General features: G+C 45.8%; 1 protein-coding gene across 13 annotated transcripts in view; it reads right to left on the bottom strand.

The window, feature by feature from the left end:
- Positions 1 to 22,147, bottom strand: part of CDC14B (cell division cycle 14B) — a 1,298,523-nt gene that overhangs the window by 529,161 nt on the left and 747,215 nt on the right. For all 13 annotated transcript variants that reach the window (XR_011280342.1, XR_011280341.1, XM_069625680.1 and 10 more), the window contains exon 6: positions 15,900 to 15,966. Coding sequence is in view for 11 of the 13 variants with exons in the window: in XM_069625680.1 (XP_069481781.1) it covers positions 15,900 to 15,966 (67 nt within the window). In the remaining 2 variants the exon portion in view is untranslated. The remainder of the gene's footprint in view (positions 1 to 15,899; positions 15,967 to 22,147) is intronic.

The following is a 22,147-nucleotide window of genomic DNA, read 5'->3' as shown; positions in this document are numbered from 1 at the left end:
TATATTTTCAAAATTGATATAGGATAGGACAATATTGTTAACATTGAGATGTTTACATATATATGGAATACATTACTCACCGTAATCGTATTTCTGATGCTTGTATCTGCTTAGATTCACATGCTATGCATAGGCCGACATCTAGTGGAAGCTGCAGAGTATTACAGTGGTTGTTTTTGAAACTCAAAAAGGGACGTCGACTGGGCGTGCCAGTAATACTATCACTAGTGTGGCGTCCACTGTACCCATGGACCTTCACGCGTCGACTTCCCTCAGATTGTTTCGTTTCTGACATGAGTTAGCATGAAGAGTAGCGCGAGTAAAGGTGTATTAAAGCAGATATGTATCAGATAAAACTCAGATAAACATCTATGCACCTTCTTTCCAAGGGAAGCAAGTTTGGGCGCATTTGAATCTAAGCAGATACAAGCATCAGAAATACGATTACGCTGAGTAATGTATCCCTTCTGAGGGTTGTGGAATCTGCTTAGATCACACGCCATGCATAGATTAGCAAGCAGTGTTAGGAGAAGGGGGTTGGTTATGAGAAGGTCCATCTGCAAATAGACGTTTTAGAACCACTTGTCCCACCTGTGTATCTGCTTTATGCCAACTGCTGAGTGAAAGTGTGTACTGAGCTCCATGTAGCTGTTTTGCAAATGGTGTCCAGCGGGACGTTAGCGATAAAAGCCAAAGTAGCTCCTGTACCCCTTGTGGAGTGAGCTCTTGGTGTTAAAGGCAGTGTTTTGCTTGATAAGGAGTAACAGCTGTATGCATCTGATTATCCATCTGGAGATGGCATTCTTGGAAATGTCTCCTTCTCTGCCTCGTGCTAATAAGAAAAACAGGTGGTCTGTTTTTCTGAGCAGTCTGGTCTTGTTTACATAGTAAAGGACCGCCCTCCTTACATCTAGTGTATGGAGTTTGCTGGGTTCTGAAAGAAGGCGGGTAGCTCAATGGATTGGTCTATGTGAAATTTGGAAATTAATTTAGGGGAAAACCTAAGGTGTGTTCATAAAACCAATTTGTCCTTGTGGATGACAAAGTAAGGGTCCTGCACTGACAATGCTTGAAGTTCACCAACTCTTCTTATGGATGTAATAGCCACCAAGAAGGTAGTCTTGTATGTAAGATGTTTAAGATTTGACTTATGCATAGGCTCGAAGGTGCGGGGGGGGGTGGTCCCATGAGCTTTGTAAGTACTGCACTGAGATCTCAGCCTAACAGTGGGTTTGAAATTGGAGGGTGGAGTCTCTTTACTCCCTCCATGAATGCCTTAATGACGGGAACCTTCCACCATGATACCTTATTGTGTGAGGTGGTATAAACGGATAAAGCCGTCAGGTGAAGCTTTTTATATAGAGTTAAATACTAACCCCGAGTCTAACAAGTGGAGCATATAGTGGAGAATGTGGGATGGAGCACATTCTATGGGGTTTATTTGTTTAGACTAGCACCATATTACAAATCTCCTCCACTTATCGAAATAGCACTGTCTGGTGTTTGGTTTACGAGCCTCCTTGAGGGTATCTATACACCTTTGTGGTAGATTTAGATGTCTAAACTATGACCTCAGGAGCCATGCTGCCAAGTTCATTGAGTGAGGTGGAGGGTGTAATGTGATTCCTCCGTGCTGGGTCAGCAAATCGGTCTGGCACGGTAGTTTGATGGGATCGCACATTGCCAGTTTGCGCAGATGTGGATACCGTGGTTGTCTCGCCCACATGGGAGCAACTAGGATGAGCGTTATCTGTTCTCTGTGAATTTTGTTCACCACTCTGTTCATTAGAAGAGTCGGGGGAGAAAGCGTAAGCACATTTCCCTGACCAGCTCATCCATAGGGCGTTGCCCTTGGAGTCTGGTTGGGGAAACCTGGACGCGAAGTCTGGGAATTGCTTGTTTTCTTTTGTAGCGAACAAGTCTAGAGTGGGGTAACCCCACTGTGAGATGATGGTCTACGACATTTGTGTCTAGTCGCCACTTGTGTTCCTCTGGTAGGGAATCTCTGCTTAGCAAGTCTGCTAGGGTGTTGAGTTCCCCTGGAACGTGTTGGGAAGATAGTAACATCCCACATTTGAGTGCCCATTTCCATATTTTCTGTACTAGCATGGACAGATTTGGAGAATGTTGATGTAGAACATTGCAGTGGTGCTGTCGGTCAGTATCTGTATGACTTATTTGTCATCTGTGCTTCGAATGCTTGAAGCGCTTTGAATACCCCCAGATGTTCCAGCAGGTTGATGTGATTCTGTGCCGTGATGCGAGTCCACAGACCATGTGCTGAGAGATGAAGGTGATGTGCCCCTCACCCAGAGAGTGACCCGTCTGTTGTACCTACAGATTGCACTGCCGGATCATGGAAGGGTTTTCCCTTCAACAGATTCTCCTTTGTCCACTAGCGAAGGGCTTGTACTTGTGTTGGCGAAACGACTACTAGATTGTCCCACTGACCGTTTGCCGGAGACCACCATTTAACTAACCACTCCTGCATGGGGCGCATGCGCAAACATGCATGTGGGACCAGGTAAATGCAAGATGCCATCATGCAGAGCAAACGCATAGCTTTGCGTACGCTTATCAGGTGACCGGCTTGATACTGGAGGTATTTGTTGTAGCATGTTTTGGACTCTTTCCTTTGATGGAAAGACTATCCCTTCATCCGTGTTTATGACGGCTCCTGTGAACTGTTTGGTCTTGTTTGGTACAAGGCTTGTTTTTTTTCGTTTATTGAGAAGCCCAATTGGAAGAGAAGGCTTATTGTTCTTTGTCCATTTCGCCTACAAATTTGGGGAGACTCCCCTGTAATCAGCCAGTCGCCGAGGTAGGGGTACACTACGATTGCCTCCCTATGCAGGAGCGCTACAACCACAGTCCGTACCTTGGTGAAGACCCTTGGAGCAGATGCTATTCCGAAGGGTAGCACCTTAAATTAGTAGTGCTGGTTTGCCCTCTTGAAACAAGATCTTCTGTGTGCTGGGAACATTGACATATGAAAATAGGCATCTTTCATATCCACGGTTGCCATGTAGAACCCCTGCTTTAGCAGTAGGATTACTTTTTGTAGCGTTATCATGCAGAATTTGTGTAGCTTGACATAATGCAGGGCACAGGTCTAATACTGGGAGCATTGTTAGATTTATTTTGGCACAAGGAAGTAGGTTGACTACATACCCTTGTTTACCTGGTTCGCTGGGACAATTTTGATGGCGTCCTTGAGCAGCAGCGTTGCAACCTCTTCTAGCAGGATGCGTTCCTCCTTCGTGATTTCCTCCCATGTGTGGGTGAAGTGTGTTATACGCACTCCTACTGGAGAGGCATGGGAGGGGACCTGAAGCGGGTGGACATTGTTTAGGAGGTGTTGCTCCACCTCTGGAAGTGGAGAACCTCCCCTGACCGAGAGATCTATGCTGGCCCCTTTGGAAGTCTTGAGAGGCTTGTCCCCGATTGGATCACCAGGATGAACCCCGATTCTGGCCATAACCGGAACCCCTTTGCGAGTTTTGTCCTCGAAAGCGACGAAAATAGTTTCCACCTCTGTGGCCTGGTGGTTATTATTGAGCTGGCCCAATAATTTTAGAGTGTCATACCCTTCCTTCACAGACTTTAACGCATCCTCAACGGCTTTACCGAATAGGACATGGCGTTTTACAATTGTCCCTTCTGCGATGATTTTTCCTGCATAAATTTAATAAATACAAATTATCTGCGGCATCGAAGTTATTTTTTAGGATGCAGTTCGGCATCGCCTTTCCTTCCGCTACAACGAGCGACAGCTGGGACTTTAGGGGTTGTCGGGGTGAGGCTATTAAAGTTCAAATCTCATCCCACTTGTGGCATTTGTAACTTGCCAACAAAGTGGTATTGTTGGCAATCCTCGTTTGAAAAGCCGCTGAGGAGGCCACCTTTCTCCCCAGACTGTAAAGCTTCTTGCTTTCCTTATCGGGGGGTGCTTTTGATGAAGCTAGAGATGTTCCTGCCCTTTTCCGTGTTGTGGTCACTACTAGTGAGTCTGGTTTCAATTGGCCCCTGATGTACAGTGGGTCTGTGGGCGCAGGGCGGAACATTTTCTCAATAGGTGGGTTCATTGCCCTCGTTTGACGGAGTCTCTAGCGAGGGCTGGATTCTCCTTTGTATTGATTGTAGAAGGGGTATTCCTGTACTCTACTATCTCCACAACAAAATTCTTATGATATGATGGGTTATTTATAACGCGCTTAATACCCAGAGGTTTCTAAGCGCTGACCCGGGGATAGAACCTGTGTTGCTCAGTGTCGTCTTGCTTCCAAGGCGAGCAACATTTCCCCTGAGCTATCCTCCCGAGACTGGATTTGAAAATGCTCTGCTGCTTTCAAGAGCATGTCATTATTTTGAAGTTGGTTGTCCACCGGTGAGTCTGCCGCCAGTGGGTCCACGTGATGCGGAGAGGGTAGTAGGTAAACATCCTCTTATCATAGTAGTGGTCTACTTCCCCCAGGATATCTACCCCCTCTGTGTCTGTATTAGTATCATAAAGATCGAATTGGTCTGGGTCTTGCTGAAGGGTGTCTGGACGTGCCCTTTTTGCTGGGGGTTGAGAGGTTGATGCGTCACTAGTGGGTGGTGTATTTTGTAAACTTTATACTGCCTGTGGATTTTTCTCAAAGAAATCTGCCAGAAAGGACATTCTTCGCATTACTCCATCAATGTCTTCACAGGACCAATGAGAGGAACTTGGTATGGTTTTAGGAGTGTGAGGTATTTGTTTCTGGGGTAGACTGCCCTTTATTCTTTAAAGCTGCTGCTATAGAACCCTCCCCTTGGAAACACACTTTTTCTCCTTGTGAGATGCACTCACTTTCTCCCTATGGGAATGGGAGTGTTTTTGGAACTTCTCCCTTTAAGGAGAATCTATGGGACATGTTTTTGCACCAGATGGGCTATTTTTGAAGAGTTGGTGCTTTTTGCCGATTTCGACATTGGGTTGAGTTTCGACGGTCGGGAGGTCCGAAGCAGCGTCTTCCGACGCTCAGCTTTCGGCAGCTGTATTGGACACGGCGTTCGTGTTGCCTTTGTCTCATGACTTTGGGGGCCTGTCGTGTGGCGATCGTGATCTTGAGTGCCCAGGACACAGGGAGCTTGGGGACCTTCCCCTCGACGCCGTGTGTGGCCGTGTGGACGACAGTGTCGTCGACGTTCGGCCTTGGGTTATGTGCTTGGTGTGGGCTGCCTTGTACATGCTACTGCCGCCGGTGTCGTCCCCATAACAGAGCCGCCGGCCTGTCTGATGGTGTCGGGGGCTAGCACGTGGGATTCGATCACCTTCATCATCCGAAAAGACAGCGATGCTGCAGTCGCTGGATGCACCCTCCACGTTCATGGCAGCCTCGGCCTGCATGGCGTGGTGTGCCCAACATTTGGTCTTTCGGTCCTTTAGGGTCTTTGGTTTGAAGAGTTCATACCTGTGTAAAGAATGATTGACACAGAGTTTGGAAAAGGTACAAAATCGTAGAATTGTGAATACGTGGATTGCAGCACATTGCACTTTCAGCATTTTTGTTTTTAGGAATGAGTGTAGTTTTTAAGATATGAATTGTATGCTGTTTTGTCACACCTTATGTTCTTGATAAATATGTATTCATTAATGGATATATTAAAAATTATGTACTAAATGACATGACTACTGCATCCTTCTATAGCAGTCCACACAGGTTTTTTTGTTTGTTATAGTATCTGACTAGGGGTGACCTGAGTGCTGCAGGATTACAAGTCCCTGGTATATGTTGTGAAAGGTTGTGTACCATCACTTCCTGTGATGTCACTGGGGCGGGGGTCCAAATGACATCACTTCCTGTGATGACATCAGAGTTTAAGGGTCATGTGATGTCACTTCCGCTACCCCTGACATTTTGGTGAAATGCCGTCCCTGCTCCAACCTGCGATTGCTGCTAAGCAGCACCCTAAGTAGGGTAGGTTTGATTATAGGTTTGTAGATGGCTAGGTCACCTGTTTTTCCTGCCTAGCTTTTTAAGAGTGGTTTAATATATGCTGATTTGTGTGCTTTTGTACTACTCCTGTGTTCAGAGATTGGTTCATTAGCAATTGGATGTAGAGGGTCAGTGTTCTATGGGCAAGTAGCCGTTTGTAAATATCCGGTGGCCATGGGTTGCTTGGGTGACCCGGCCATGTTGGTTTCTTTTAGTAGGTTGCTGAAGGTTTCCTTGCTTAATGGTTCAAATTGGTTGTGTCCCACTGGTTACTGAGGTTTCTTGTAGAGTGTTGTTTGTGGTCCCACTGGAGGATTTTATGGCCTTTTAGATCGAGTGTATTTTTGTTCTAAGGTGATCCGCGATGCTGTCACATAACATTTGCGAGAGTACGGTTTTGTTGAATGAGGTTGAGTTTTTATTTCCTTGATAATTCTGTACATTTCCTTTCGTGGGTTTGTTGCCGATTGGATTGTTGCAGCCTAGTGCTTTCTTGGCATTCAAAACTGACGATTTGTATAGCCAAATATGTTGTTGGTAGTTAATTCTGTCCAATTCAGTGTAGTTTTTCCTGCATGTCTTTTGTAGTTTACGGTTTGTTTTCTTGAGTGCTCTCAGTTCGTATGTGAACCATCTGGCCACAACATTTCTGTGTGTGGTTTTGAAAGATTTGAAGGGTGCCAATTGGTCTAAATGCATCTGTTAAACAAGTGTAATGTTTTCTTCTAATATGTCTGGTGTCATTTTGTTCAGTTGTGCGGAGTCAGGCTTGGAGTCTTCTAGTAGAAGAGTTAGTGTATCCATATTAAGCTTTTTCCAGTTTGTTTTGTTTGACGTCAGATGTTTTATGTTTGTGTGTATTGCACGGCTTGGGCTTCTGACGGTTAATGGGATGATATGATGGTAGCTCCAGATAATTGGTATCGGTACCGGTGGGGTGGCAGTTGAGTGTCCATCCCTGCAGAAGATTGTGTCAAAGGTGTGTCCAGCTCTGAGTGGGTCCGTTCCCCATTTGTTGAAGGTGGAGAGTTTCCAGGAGGGTGCTGAGTGAGCTTGTTATGGTTTTGTTTTCTCTTTCAAACCAGATGTTGAAGTCTCCAAGAACGAGGTCACGCGTTACGACTAGGCTGGCTATGGCATCAGAGCATTATGTGGCAAAGTTAGAGCACTAGGTGGGTGGTCTGTAGATGCAAAGAAGGAGCAAGTGGAATTTCTTGTTGAGGTTGAAGTTAAAAATGTGGAACTGATGTAGTTTTTGTGTAACCAGAGATACGTAATCTTCTGCATTCCCAGTTAGAATGCCTTAGCTTGTAGTTGCTGGGTATGGTTTCATGAGCAATTACTTTGTAGTTGTCAGATAGCCATATTTCCGTGACGAAGAGGGCATCAGTACCATCTTCCCTTAGAAGGTCCTACATTTCTGCTTTGCCATAGATCATATTTTGAGCAGCCTGTAGGGTAGTAGAACAAGTTACTTACCAACTGTAACATATTCCTCATCGTATAATATTCGTATCCTGCCAGCTTTGCTGCTTCGGAAAAAAATAAATTCTCGGCAGAGGGCGCTGTGCACGAGGTTGTGGCGTCGATGTCCCTCGACGGGCTCCGTACCGTGTCGACGTCACCATCGGTATAAATAGCCTGTGCCGCGCACGCTGGCGTCAGTTCTATTTTTTCGAGGAAATATTCGAGGAACACCCAGGCGAGCCTCATGACTGATAGACTCTTCGTGAGAGGAAAGTGTAAGTAGCGGAAACTGTGCTGCGGGGTAGGATGGGAGGGGCGATGAGGAATACGTGGGAGGAACATCCAGTCGAAAGAACGTTACAGTTTGTAAGTAACTTGTTCTTCGAATGGATTGTGTCCTCCCATGTATTCCTCATCTTATGATAGACTCCCATAGCAGTGGTAATTTGGAGCTGGGAGTACTAGTTCTTGTTCTTATGGACGGAATGAAGTACCGCCTTGGCAAATAAACCCTCATTGAAGGAAGAGGCATCCAAGCAATAATGCTTGATGAAGGTATGCATTGATGCCCATGTTGCAGCTGAACAAATATCTGCTGCAGGGACTCCCCTCTTCAGAGCTGCAGAAGTAGCCACCCCCCTAGTGGAATGGCCTCGCAGCCCATCCGGTGGGTCTTTTCACACCAATCTGTAACACTCAATTATAGCCAGAATGATCCAGTGGTATATAGTTTGTTTTGTCACCGCTAATCCTAATTTATGACCTGTATAACCCACAAAAAGTTAGTCCTCTTGACGTAATTTTGACATTCTTGAAATGTAAAAACAGAGCCCTTTTGGGGTCCAGTTTATGCAGTCTCTCCTCTTCTTTGCCCAAATGAGGAGGAGGATAGAATGTTGGTAATATGATTTTTTTGTGACAAGTGGAAGTCAAACTACCTTTGGTAAGAAAGATGGTTTAACCTTAAGAACCACTTTGTCCTTGTAAAAAGTAGTATATGAAGGTTTATATGAGAGAGCCTGCAGTTCACTAACCCTGCGGGCTGATGTTAAGGCCACAAGAAGAGCAGTCTTCAATGTTAGAAGCCTCAAGGGGCAGGAGTGCAGAGGCTCAAAAGGTATACAAGTTAGAAACTTAAGTACTAGATTCAAATCCCAAATTGGGAGATGAAAGGGGACTGTAGGGTATACATTAGTAAGCCCTTTCAGGAATTGAATTATCAATGGAATTTTAAAGTAAGAAACCTCTTCCGAGGAGCGCTTAAAAATGGACAGCGCAGCTAGATATCCTTTAATTGTTCCGATCTGGAGCCACAGATTGGCTAGATGCAATAGGAAAGAGCACCATTGGGGTGCCACATTGAAAATGGTCCACATCCTTATCTTTGCACCAGTTACTGAATTTGTTCCAACAACACCGGTACAAGGATTTTGTTGCTGGCCTTCTGGCCGAAAGCAAGATCTCCATTACGTCATCTGGAAGATCCCAATCCTTGTATCTCAACCTCTCAGAAACCATGCGTGAAGGTTGAGTGTCTTGGCCAATGGATGGAGAACCCGACCTTCCTCTTGCGAGAGAAGATCCTCTCTTTGCGGAAGACGTATTGGAGGGCAGATGGACATGTCCAGAAGGTCTGGGTACCACGTCCTCCTGGCCCAATTCGGGGCAATTAGGATCATGGTTTTCCTGAACTTTCTCAACCTCCAGATTACTTGAGGAATCACGGGGACTGGAAGAAACGCGAGGAAACACGAAGCAAACTTCCAGTCCACCACGAACGCATCTCCTAGAGCTCCTCTCGGAGGAAATTCCTTTGAGCAGTACTGTTCGCACTCCCGGTTTACCGTGGTCGCGAACAGATCCACTTGAGGGGTTACGCAAAGGGCAAAGATCTCCAGAAGGACTTCCTGAGCTAGCTCCCACTCGTGGGAGACTGTGCTCTGCCTGCTCAAAGCGTCTGCTGCCGTGTTCTGCTCTCTGGCTAGGTGAACTGCCGATAGAGAGATTCCTTCTCGTATTGCCCAGAACCAGAGCTGCATTGCCTCTCTGTACAGTGGTAGTGACCCTACGCCTCCTCTCTTGTTGAGGCAGTACATGGCAACCGTGTTGTCCGTCATTATCAGGACATTCTTTCCCTTTACATAGGGCATGAAGGCCTTCAGCTCCAATAGGTTGATGTGTAGTTTGGACTCCGATGGAGACCAACGACCGCGGATTGTCAGATAGTTGGTATGGGCACACCAGCCCGTTAGTGAGGCGTTCGTTACTACTGTTATCTCCGGCCATGGTTGCCAAAAAGATTCTTCCTTGAGGATTTTGTTGTTGCAAGCCCACCACAGTAGATCCTGAGCAACTGCGTTCGGGACTTGCAGAAGATCTGACATAGTCCCCGAGAACTGGGACCACTGAGTTCTGTGGGCCCATTGAAGGGATCTCATTCTCAATCTGGCCTCTGGCACCAGAAAAATGCAGAATGCCATGGGGCCAAGCAACCTCAGAAAATAAAATAGAAGGCTGGCAGATGCTGGGCATTCTGGAACTTTGTTACCATCTTCAGAATGTGGAGAGCTCTCACCTCAGGAGGCGAGGCTTTGCCCGAGGAAGTATCCAAAACTGTTCCGATAAACTGGAACTTTTGGGATGGCATTATGTTACACTTCTTGAAATTGAGGGAGAAGCCCAGTTTGTGAAGGAAGTGACAGGTGATCGACAGATGTTCCTGAGCTTGTTCGGGAGATTGCGCTCTGATCAACCAATCGTCCACGTAGGGGTAGACGTGAATCCCCACCCTCCTGAGACTCGCTGCCACAACCGCCATCAGTTTGGTGAAAACCCTTTGGGCGGAGGTCAGCTTAAATGGCAGAAATCGAAACTGAAAGTGAAAACTGCCAACCTCAGGTACTTTCATGTGCCAATCCATCCAACGCACAGAAAGTAAGCATCCTGAAGGTCCAATGATACCAACCAGTCTTGGCGTTGGAGAGCCTGAAGGATTTGAGAAAGGGTTACAATCTTGAACTTGTCCTTCCTGAAGAACTTGTTGAAGTTTCTTAAGTCCAAAATGGGTCTCAATCTTCCGTCCTTCTTTGGAATGAGAAAGGAGGGGCGTACCAACCCTTGTTCCTCTTTGCTACAGGTACCCGTTCTATTGCACCTTTCTCTAGCAGGGTTAAAATCTCCTGCAATAGGAGCAGATCTGGAATTTTGACAGAGCTGGTTCCCGGTGGATGGTCCTGGGCCTTTTTAGGAAGGGAAGGCAGTAACCTTAAGCTACTGTCTCCAGTGCTCAAGTATCTGAAGTAATGCCCCGCCATTCTTTCAGATGTTGAGATTCTGCCTTCCACCAGGGTTTTGTGCGATAAGGCCTCAGAGTGACTTGAAGGCGGCTGCAGGAACGGCATAGGGCAAAGATGCCGTTCCTGAGGCTGGTTTTTCACTTTTTCCTCGTCCACCACAAGCAACATTTCTCTTGCCTCTTTGAATTGCTTGTCCTCTTCCTATACCAAAAGAAGAGTAGTACCGAAAAGAATGACCTCTCCAGGAAGATGAGCCTGAATAAGGTTTCTGAGGCTGCCGCATGGAGACGCGAAGAGATTTAGCTGCCGCTTTTGAGGTCTGTAGTTTTTCAAAGCTTTCATCAGCTTTACTACCAAACAGCCTCAAGCCATCACAAGGCATGTTGAGAAGTCTGGCCTGCACATCTAGTGCAAACCCTGACTTCCTCAACCACACAAATCTGTGTACCATTGTGCTTGCAGCCATGGATCTGCTGATGTTATCAGCAGTAGACAGTCCAGACTGGAGGCATTCCCCCATTGTCTCCTTTCCACCTTTGACAATATTCAGGAAGCCTTCCCTTTCCTCGCCTTCCGGATTATGTTCAGCCGCCGCCAAAATGCAGTCCCACAGGGTATGGGTGAACCTGGCCAGGGTACAGGTGACATTAGTTGACTCGAGAGCCATGCTACCTGAAGTAAAGACCTTACGGGCCCAAGCTTCCACCTTCTTGTCCTCTCTACCCGGGGGATAGATGGATATGCTGTCTGTCTTGAGGAAGTTGCAGCCTGAATCACCAGACTTTCTGGAGTGGGATGCCTGCTTAAATAATCAGCATCAGAACTAGAAGTTCTATACTTCTTAGGAAAATTACTGTTGACTGTAGCAATTCTATCAGAAACTTCCCAGTTTTTTTCTAGCGTTCTTTGAAGTGCCCTATGGAAGGGGAAAACTGGATCCTTCTGGGGGCCCTGATCAAGTATGTCAGTCATATCATCCTAATCAAAAGTGGGTGAGGCTCTACCCCAGCCCATGTATTCCACCACTCTATTCATTAAACTCCTGTATCCTGAATCCTGAAACTGCATGTTCTGCAGGGTCAGGTTTTGCAAACTCCAGCTCAGTCAACGTATTAATGCTCGTACCTTGTATCACACAGGTCTCATTTTCGATTCTGGATCGATTCATTCTCCTGGGACCTCTCTAGTACCATATTGTACTCCAAAAGGAGGAACCTCTTCTTCATAGCCACTTTCTTCAAAAATAGAAGACATAGACTTAAAGTCTGACTTAGGTAAAGCAGTAAATCTCCTTTCCTGTTCATGAATTTGGGTCGAAGGAACCGAAGGAACCTTTGATGGTATTGAAGGAGTCTTCGAGGACACCGATGAGGTATTCGACAAAGGCGTTGAAAACACTTTTGGCTTAGATGTTGAAGCCGTCGGCGTCGACAAAGTCGTCGAGGGTTTCAACGACTTATTTTTTATACGGTGTCAGGGAAACACTCTATTCGAGGAATCTTTGACGATTTGATATCGACTCGAGTCTTACGAGTTTCACCCATACTACTGGGTTTTACCACAGTAGTTCCTGACTTCCCAGTGTCGTCCGACAGAGCGACCAGGGTCTGGCTCTTTTGAGGCTTCTTTGAGGGGGTCGACACCGTTTTCTCAAAGACCTCCATAATCTTCCTCCTAAATTCTTCACATTTTCTTGGGGAATCCGACTTAGTCGGGCATCGTACCAATTCAGTGATGTATAGGAGGATGAAGAGGGAGATCTATGTCTCCTCTTAACCTTTTTTGAAGAGTAAGATTAAGAGTGTCTCGCGAGATGTAGATCTCAGAGTGTTTACGACGATCCGATTCTTTCGAATCGCTCGACTTCCTATGTCTTTTTGACGAGGCCTTCGAGGAGGCCTTGGAAGCTTCACGCCCCACCGTCAGTTTACCTTTCCTGTCACGAAGGGCCTTCAACGGCATCAACTGACAGAGCCACAGTCGCCGGTTCGATGGTCTGAACCTAGGCACCAAATACAAACGCAGTGAGGATCTGTAATCGACATCTTCGATCCGCAGTCGATACATTTTTTGAACCCCGTCTTGGGAGTAGAAGGGGTGGCAGAAGACGACATTCTCAGAAGAAAATCTCAAAGCGCGCCGTTCGAGAGCAAAGCAATCAGAAAAACGGAACTGCAGCCAACGGGGGCGGAACAAGCTATTGATACTGATGGTGGCGTCGACACGGTACGGAGCCAGTCGAGGGACATCGACGCCATGACCTCGTGCACAGCACCCTCTGCTGAGAATTCTTTTTTCCGAAGCAGCGAAGCTGGCAGGATACGAATATCATACGATGAGGAATACGTGGGAGGACACAATCCATTCGAATGTGTGTTTTGGAGGACTTCTTGCTCAATGCTTTTACAGTGGTCCCTTGGCAGTGGGGTGTGTAGGTCGTTTGTCTACCAGCTGGGTGGGGGTGGTTGTTTGTGTGGCTGCCTCATTTGTCCCTTCGTTGAGGAGTTCCAGTAGGTTGCGTGATGCGTTTATCTGTTTTGTATCTTTGTAGTTAGGCGACTGATTGTCTGAGTAGCATGTTTTTCATTCTCTGGTTATGAAGGAGTGTTGGTGGCGGGAGATCCCAGATTTGGTCAGACACTTACAGGTGTCTTTCAGGTGGAATTTTCTGCATTGCAGGATTCGGTTTTCTGTTCTGGCTAGTATAGTAGAGCTTTTTCTGACATCCCCTGGGTCTTTATTTTGTGGATTGATTGATTTTTGATCTGGCTGGTTTGTAGGTGTAGAGGTAGTGAGATTTGTATGACGTTTATGGTCTCTTTTTATTCCATATTTTTAGTTCCTTTAATGTGTTTGGTGATGATTTAGAGGTCTTGTGAAGTCAGATTGGGGGCTACTGTCTCTAGGTGGTTGCAGTGCTACAAATAAGATGGGAGTATTTTACTGACTTTTTTTTTTTAAGTTGGGCATAAAAATATTTAGGGAGTCAAATATGAAGTCCCATTACATAATTTAATAAGTGAGTAAACCGGCAAAACAAATGTTTTGCAATAACTTTCTTCCCACCAAGTTACTCATGCACATTAAAATATAACCGTTTACATCTCAAGAGTAGGCAGTAATAATAGTATAGTTTTTTCCTTTAATACCCAGTGTACCTCTGGTCCAAACAGATCCATGGAGCTGCCTGCATTAAGGAGAGGATCGTGCTTCTAAGCCTATTTACTATTTTTGTTGTAAGTATTTTAACTCTATTTTTATTTTCTGGGAGTGTTTTTAGGGAGTAAAAGTGGCCGATATACCACTTATGTGTAGGGCTGGGTGCCGGAGTGGTGTCTTTTCCCTTTCCTGCACTGTGAACAACATGCGAGGGAGACTGAAATGGTGGGCTAGCGCACAGAGGACAGTGAAAGAAAAGTCAAGGAGTGAGGCAGACAATGTATAAACCCAGCAAAAAATGAATATTCTTATGATAATCTAGCTGCACCTTAGTGACTGGACCTTTACTGTCCAGATTGCTCCTACTCTGCCCCACCCTCAAAACAGTTCACAGCCTACTGTCCGTGATCTAAAGATCACAGGCACAGAAGACCATGAATGGAAGGCCGGGGAGTTCTGAGGTCGAGACCCACACCACACCTCCCAGGAAAACACCAGCGCGGAGAAGGTGGTAATGTATGTGTGTGTGGTGGGAAGGTAAATGTGAGGGGTGGCAGTGACCCCCCCCCCAACCCCAGACAAAAAGCAAAACCAGCAAATGTGGGGTGCAGCGGGTTGGGACGGGAGGGACCAGGGGGTAAAGTTTTCTGAAACAGCTGTTGAAAGCTGCACCAATAAATCAGCCAAATAAATGCTGTGTTTTTGGTATGCAGCCTTCAACAGGTGGTATTTAGACATAGAACCAATAAAAAAATCTTCCACAAGTGTACCCAGTCCTCTTGCTACATACTGAACCCTCTTAAATCACATTCAATTGGAAACTGTTCATTTTCTTGGGTCATCTTCACTTTGCAAACAAACTAAATGACTCTTACGGACATCAAAGGGCTCATCTTCAAATGTAATGTCTAAACTACAAGCTCTTCCATCATGTTTGCTACAGTAACATAATTTGAAAGTATTAGGGGAACATTATTTCTAGAGGTTTCCTTTTGTATCTATGCTCCTTCCTACACAGTCATGAAATGAATTGTGAAGGTTTAAGGTATCTGCTAGCAAAATATCTTAGCTAGCATTACAATGGGCTTCCGTATTGCCAGTAACAATGACTCCATGCTGAAAACTGCTGTTGGGTCATGATGCATTGTATTCAATCACACGTGCAGCAAAATCAAGTGCACAGAAACCAAGTTTAGACAAACAAAATCACAGAAACGGAATTACTAGGCAGACACTGTGCGCTTCATGCACATTTATTTTGAAAAATCTTCAGTATGTAGATTTTATTAGATGTAGATGTACCAACGCCCCAGTAAATTCAAATTGCAAGCTACTAGCCAGCCATAAAAAAGTCACTCACCACCTCAATTCTATATATGTACAAAGCACACAATTTCTTACTCACCAAGAGTCAGATATTACTAGCCAGTGGCGAGTACAACTTTTTGCACCCTGTTCAACAACCACTAACGCAAGGGTGCCAGATCTTGCAAACCTGCTTATCAAGTGCTTCAAAGAAGCAGAGATTTCACTAGAACCATTTGGAATTTAGGAAAGAGGTCAAGACTACCTTCTCTCAGACTTGGGTCAGAAAGGACAACTGACATAGCTCACTACCCTGGCCAGAAGACTATTCCACTAGTTCTGACAGTCTAAACAGTAGTAATGGTATTAAAATTGTAGTGACATACCCATCCTCAATTAAGTTCTTCTACATAGGCAATGCAACATCATGTCAAGCTGAGAAAGTTGCCCTATAACCCTACATTATGCTCTCAACGGCTCCCTTTTCTACTAGAACTCTGAATCAATGCGTTAGTCTTGGAAGTAAGACTACTCAGAGAAGCATAGGTTTGAATCCCAGTCCCAAGCTTAGAGATAGTTCTCCAGCATTAAGCGTGTTGTAAAAGGTTAATTAACTCTGATAAGGCTCATTACAAATCATCAGTAGATGCAATGAAAATGTTATCATTAGTCCAGATTAAAACAATGGTCAGGAAAATGGTTTTCTTACCTTGTGTATTGCATGCAAGCAATCAAGCAGAGTTAGATGAAAACTGCAGCTGCCAAAAGCGGCATCCCTGTAATATAGGAACAAATGTTAAAATAATGTTTCCCTCCCCAACAATTCTTATTTTATTTGCAAAGGAATGTACCAATACACAAGTAAAACATGCAAGGGTAAACATTCTGCAAGTTAACCAGATAGCTTTTCTCCATTAGCGCATCTGATAAGGAGATTGCATGTCACCGACTAATTTTGTGATGTGGATAAACGTACAAGGCTGAATGACCTATGAGGTGATTTGCAATGTCCTTATTACGTGTGCAAACAGTAATGTATTCCATTTAAAACCTGGGGTCCCCCATCAATGCTTAGTGTTCCAGCCTCTCTGATAAAAGAAATTCCAGTTGCAGATCATTGAAGAACATTTTAAAAGTCAGTCTTGTGGAAATTGACAAAAAGACTAGCACGCATCTCAATTTGATCTAAACAATGTTTTAAGCTCCTTAGTGCAGATCCTTTTAAAATCATATTCTAATATGTGTTAACAAACATTCTCCAACAGTCCACATGAAAGAAATTGAGATATCTATTGAACAGTTTTAGTGGCAACTGGTAATGTGCTCAGCAAACTGCTTCCAAGTCACTGCGAAATCAGAACATAATTGCATTAATTTATTATGATAAGTACTGAAATTATTTTTTTAATTAAAGGGGAGTACTAATGTTACAATGAGATTAACATAAATTATAGGTAACCAAAGGCTTTCCATGTATAAAGAATAATGAACCCTCAACTTCCAGTAGAAAAATGTTAGGTCTAAAAAACAGTTCTTACACCGGGCAATCCCATTACTGGGAACTTTACAATGCTAGGATAGTGAAATGGGGAAGACGCAATCCAGGTAGTGGAGGGTGAAATAGGATCAAAAATAAAAAAAGTGGTAACATTATATTCAGCAGTATACAGTTACACACAGCTAAGAAAGGACACAACTCGGTCTGATTGCTTTACACATGCATGTAACACCAATACAGGTCCCAAGGTTCGTAAACTGCAATTTGTGGTCTATTATTTAGATCTACAAAATAGGAGTGCCATCCAAGTCTTGAGATGAGCAAGCAGTCAATGGAATGGGTTTGTGACAAGAAGATCATGAAAACAGTAGGTTTTAGAAACCATATGACTAAGATTAACAGATTCAAAAGAGGTGGTGTGCGCTAGAAGAAAATCAACCTGAAATTTACTTTTCCTCGTGGAGGAGATTAGAAGCATGAGGGCGGACATTGGAGGGAGAGCCGACAAAATCACACACACAATTGATAAGATGGAGGCAAGGCTGGAGGAGGTGGAACATAACCAGTGCTCCCTGGACACGATGGAGACCCAAATATATTGAGGTGTGCCTGACTGAGGTAGAAAGGAGGAGGAAATCCTCAGGAAAATGGACTGAGAATCGTGAGAGGCGGAATAACCTCTGGCTATTTGGAATCCCTGAGAAAGAGGGGGAGACCGAGAAAGAATTACAAAGTGCCTTATACGCCATCACCAAACTAATCTTCGACAATGATTCCATTGACGAGATCAAGATCGAGAGGCTACACAGATCTGGGGGTGCCGCAGGTGGCCCCAGATCTGTTCGTGTCCGCTTTCACATCTACGGAGACGGACTCCAAATTCTGGCAAAAGCACGAAAAAGGGACCCAGTGATGTGTGGTCCAGCAAGGGTGACTGTCTTCCAGAACCTGTCCTAGCTCACCCTCTCAAAAAGAAGGCTCTGCGGTTGGGCTCTGGTTTGCCCCACCCATGGTTTGTTGAGGGGGTTCTTGGGTTTAAAGGTTTGGTTAAAGAAGGGGGGGGTGGGGAGAGCGCCAAGAATCGGTATAGGGGTAATAGGTGTGAAGTGGAGGGAGACAAGTATAAATGGCGCAAAGAAAATGGGCCCAACTATGTGGGGGTCCTGTAGGTGGTTCGGTCTTCACCTGGTGATGTAAACACGAAGGGGCCAGATGTGGGACGGGGGGGGTCCGGGGTTTGAAGATGGGGGTGAGGTGGAGGTTTCCTGGTACAGGCTCTACTAGCACTAGAGATATCTTTGGGAAGGGTTCATGTTGACACCCTGAGGTCCCACAGGTGGAACGAAACGAACGCCTGGATAGGGATAACATGATGACGCAAGTGGAAAATAGGCCCGGGCGGTGGGGGAGACACCTACAAATAGGCACCATGAAAGTGAAAGGTTTGAACTCGCCTAAAAACCATCCCTTGTGGCTAGGGAATTTCGTCGGCCGGGAGTTCTGGGGCTCTGGCCCCCTGAGAAAGGCAGGGGTTGTAACGAAGGGGCTTAGAATGGAAATCACCAAGGTTTGCTTTGATGTGGAGGGGAGGGCCCTTTTGGTCTCAGGAGACATTAGAAAGATAAGGTTCACGTTTGCCACTGTATATGCCCCTAATCAGGGACAGTTAAGATTTCTGAAAGCACACAATGGCGAAAATTTTGGTTGAAAGCTTGGGGCATCTGATCACAGGGGATGACTTCAACAGGTGGGCGGATATGGTAAAGGGTAGGCAAAGGCATGGGAACAGGGCGCAGGAGCCCCCGGCATCCAGACACCGCGAGTTTCACGACTCGCTGGGGGACTGTGGGTTAGGGATATATGGCGCCACCTCCACCCACGGACATTGGTTTACATGTTCTACTCCCCACCACATGGGACCTACACAAGGATCAATGACCTCTCTTATTCTAATGACATATGGGATCAAGCACGGGGCTTGGAGATCATTTCGATCTCCTGGTCAGATAATGATATGGTGACTGGACATACAGTGGCTGGGTCTCACCCCCAAAGGGTCCAAATGGGGGTGTAATGAATCCCTCTGGAAGGACTGTGTTCCACTCGAAAATGAATAAGGGAATAGCGCAATAATTCAAGATGAAGAATACTTGGGAGGTGGAATTATGAGAAGTTGTATGCCTCAGAAGTGAACCACAGAGGCGCACAACAGACTCCTATTTGGAGGCCACTAATCTCCCGAAACTCTCTGAAGAAGAAATTACCATGTAGGAGACTCCCATAATGGAAGATGAAGTTAGAAGGGTGGTGGCAAGGTTGCCCTCGGGGAAGGCCCCGGGAGAAGACCGTTTCACTGCAGGATTCTATAAAAAACAGTTCTCCCCACCCTACTCCCTTTCATGACTGAGTTGTTCAATCACATACTTAACACGGGCCGGGTCCCGGAACCTTTCTCCCGGGCTCTTATTACAGTGATACCTAAAGGAGGTAGAGACCCTCGTGGTGTGGGGCCTATCGCCCGATCTCCCTCCTTAACACGGACAGCAAGCTGTATAGCAGGGTGAGGCCACAAGATTGGAAGGGTATATGCTGAGATTGATTCACTCTGACCAAGTGGGGTTCATTAAGGGGTGGCAGGGGGCGGACACAATGAGGAAGACATTACACTTGAAACACGCATTCCCAGAGATGGGGGGAGGGGTGACCCGTCTCTTCTCTCAATTGATGCAGAGAATTTTTTTTTTTAATTTTAATTTTACATTTTTATGCGCACACACAGCCCACAGGCATCGAGGCACTGTTACAGAAATAGTTTTTTGTTTTTTTGTTGCGTAATCAGTTTTTTTGTTTGTCTTAGTTGCGTATTTATAACGCGCTTAAACACCCAGAGGTTTCTACGGGCGGACCCGGGGATCGAACCTGTGTTGCTTCGTGTCGTCTTGTTTCCAAGGCGCGCACGTTGCTACTGAGCTATCCTCCCGGACAGAAGGCCTTTGATTGGGTGTAGTGGGGTTTCCTCAGGGCGGTCCTGGTCAAATCCGGTATTGGGGAAAGGCTTCTTTGAGGGATTATGGCAGTGTACACGTCCCCAATGGCCTCCGTCATGGTAAATGGGGGGGTACTCATGGTGGATCGCACTTGGGAAGGGAACTACACAGGGGTGTCCCCTCGTTCCAACATTGTATGACCCAGAGGTGGTGGGTAGGGTGGACTACAAGGTCACCTTACATGCAGACAATATGCTGCTACATGCGAGCGAACCCCTGGTCCCCATGCCGGCAGCACTCCGACCGATTAAACATTATGGTTACCATGGCCGGGCTAAATATTTACAGATTCAAATTGGTTATTTTCCCTCTGGACAGGAGGAGGGATGGGGACATTGGGGGGTTTACACCACTTGGGCTGCAGGTCAACTTAAACACAATGAAATACTTAGGCATTAATCTTACGAGGGATCTCGAAAGGCTATTCAAAGCCAATTACTCCCCCCCCCCCCCACTGATGTCAAAAATACACGCAAACTTAACAAAATGGCTAACAATTTCATGGTTGGGTCGTCGCAATGCAATGAAAATGATACTCCCATACGGATTTCGGAGATGTTTTTTCGCGAGATACAGGGGGGCCTTCATAGGTTCCGCTGGTAGGGGGAAAAAGGCAAGAATTACCAGGGAAACCCTGATTTTACCAATGGAGAAGGGGGGCTCCCTGATGTGAGGCTCTATTATAAGGCTGCCCAACTTAGAATCCTAAATCCCCACCTCAGGTCCCAAGCAGACCAACAATGGCTGGCTCTGGACAACTATCACTTGCGCCCTGCTACGGTTGGGGAATGGTTGTGGGTGCCTAGGAATAGGCTGCCACAGAGAATCTGGGAGCATCCTATCCTGGGGACAATTTGGGACATCTGGAGACAAAGGGCAGATTTGAAGGAGATTACCACATGGCCTTCACCCCTGGTTCACCTCTGGGTACCGGGAGTATGAGACACCATACCCAATCCAGGGAGATTTCAGAAATGGTTTGAGGCCGGTCTCGAGAGGATAGGACAGCTCTTCAGGAGAGCACATTGATCAACATAACAGACTTAGAGGAGGCTCTAGGCATAGGCAGAATCTCAGCATTCTTATTCTTGCAGCTAAAAGGGACCCTCACAGAGCCGAACATCAGGGAAAAGACAAGGAGAGATCTCACTCCCTTTGAAACTATACTGGACAGGGGTACTTAAATTAGAGTGTTGATATCTGCCACGTATGGGGCCTTGCTCTGGCCGGGAGATAGGACCACCGAAAACTTGAAATGGCGGTGGGTGAGAGACCTAGGGGTGGAGATAGACAGTCCTCTGGAGGAGACTGTGCAGGATGGGGTTTCCAAGACATCATTATCCTGCCAGTCTAGACATAACTTCAACAAACGCCTCCATAGGTGGCAATTTCACCCGGTCAGACTGTCGGAAATGTTTCCTACTACAAGTCCCATATGTTGGAGAGGTTTTGAAGAGAGTCGATTATTGGCACATGCGGTGGGGCTGTCCCAGGTTAAAGGTCTTCTGGTATGAGGTCCTTGGGTGGATCAGAGACCGAGACGGTGCAGCCAGAAATAAAAACACCCCTGCTGGCATTGTTTGGGTTAGGAGGAGGAGGAGGATGGAGAGTATTCCAGGCTCCTCAAAATGGCAGCGTCCTTACTGCTGGCTGCTAGGGCCTGTATTGCCACCAAACGGAAAAATGAACACCCACCCAGCAGGAGAGAATGGTCTAACGTTGCTAAGAATATTTATACCATGGAAAGAATTACAGTGAATATATATAGCCGGACACACAGGCAGGGCGGTTCGAGGTGATACTCCCAAGGGACGGGGTCTATGAAAAAGGTGGTGAAACATGGGTGGCGGAGAGGAGGAATTGTGCTGTTCAGAGGGTGCCTTCACAGTAGGGGGGACTAGGGGACTAAAAATAGATGTGTTCGCCCGACAGAGGTCTCAGAACTCTAGCAAAGAAGGAGCAAGCAGCACCAGGGGAAAGGTGTGGGGGATTGGCGGGGGTGGGTAACAGGGACTTTGTTGGGTTTTTTCTTAACTTGTAATGTCGTACTCTTCTGCAAAATAAAATCAAATGTGGAAAAAAAGTGAAAACGTCAAATATTTTCGACCAAGTAGACCCATCCCGGTTGGTGACCTCAGAATGTGCCACAAATCAAGGTGCCCTTTAAAAAAAACAGACAGCAGTGGAGTAGGATAGAAATGGTGGGAGATGTCACCATGGGATTGTGATGAAGGAAATGTGTTTTCTGCTTAGATGCAGCAAAACGGGGTCCAGGCTAAAAAAGGAAACATTACTTACCAGTAATATCATTTGTGCAGATTGACATTGTAAGAATGTTTACATATTTCAAATCCATTTATTCCAAACCTATAATACTTTAATGTAACAAATCCCTTTCAGTTTTAATTTCTC

The sequence above is a fragment of the Ambystoma mexicanum genome, chromosome 6p (genome assembly GCF_040938575.1).
Source record: "Ambystoma mexicanum isolate Mex_15411 chromosome 6p, UKY_AmexF1_1, whole genome shotgun sequence".
NCBI classification, from domain to species: Eukaryota; Metazoa; Chordata; class Amphibia; order Caudata; family Ambystomatidae; genus Ambystoma; species Ambystoma mexicanum.
The sequence above is the reverse complement of the archived record's forward strand: the minus strand, read 5'-3'. Positions and strand labels throughout refer to the sequence as shown.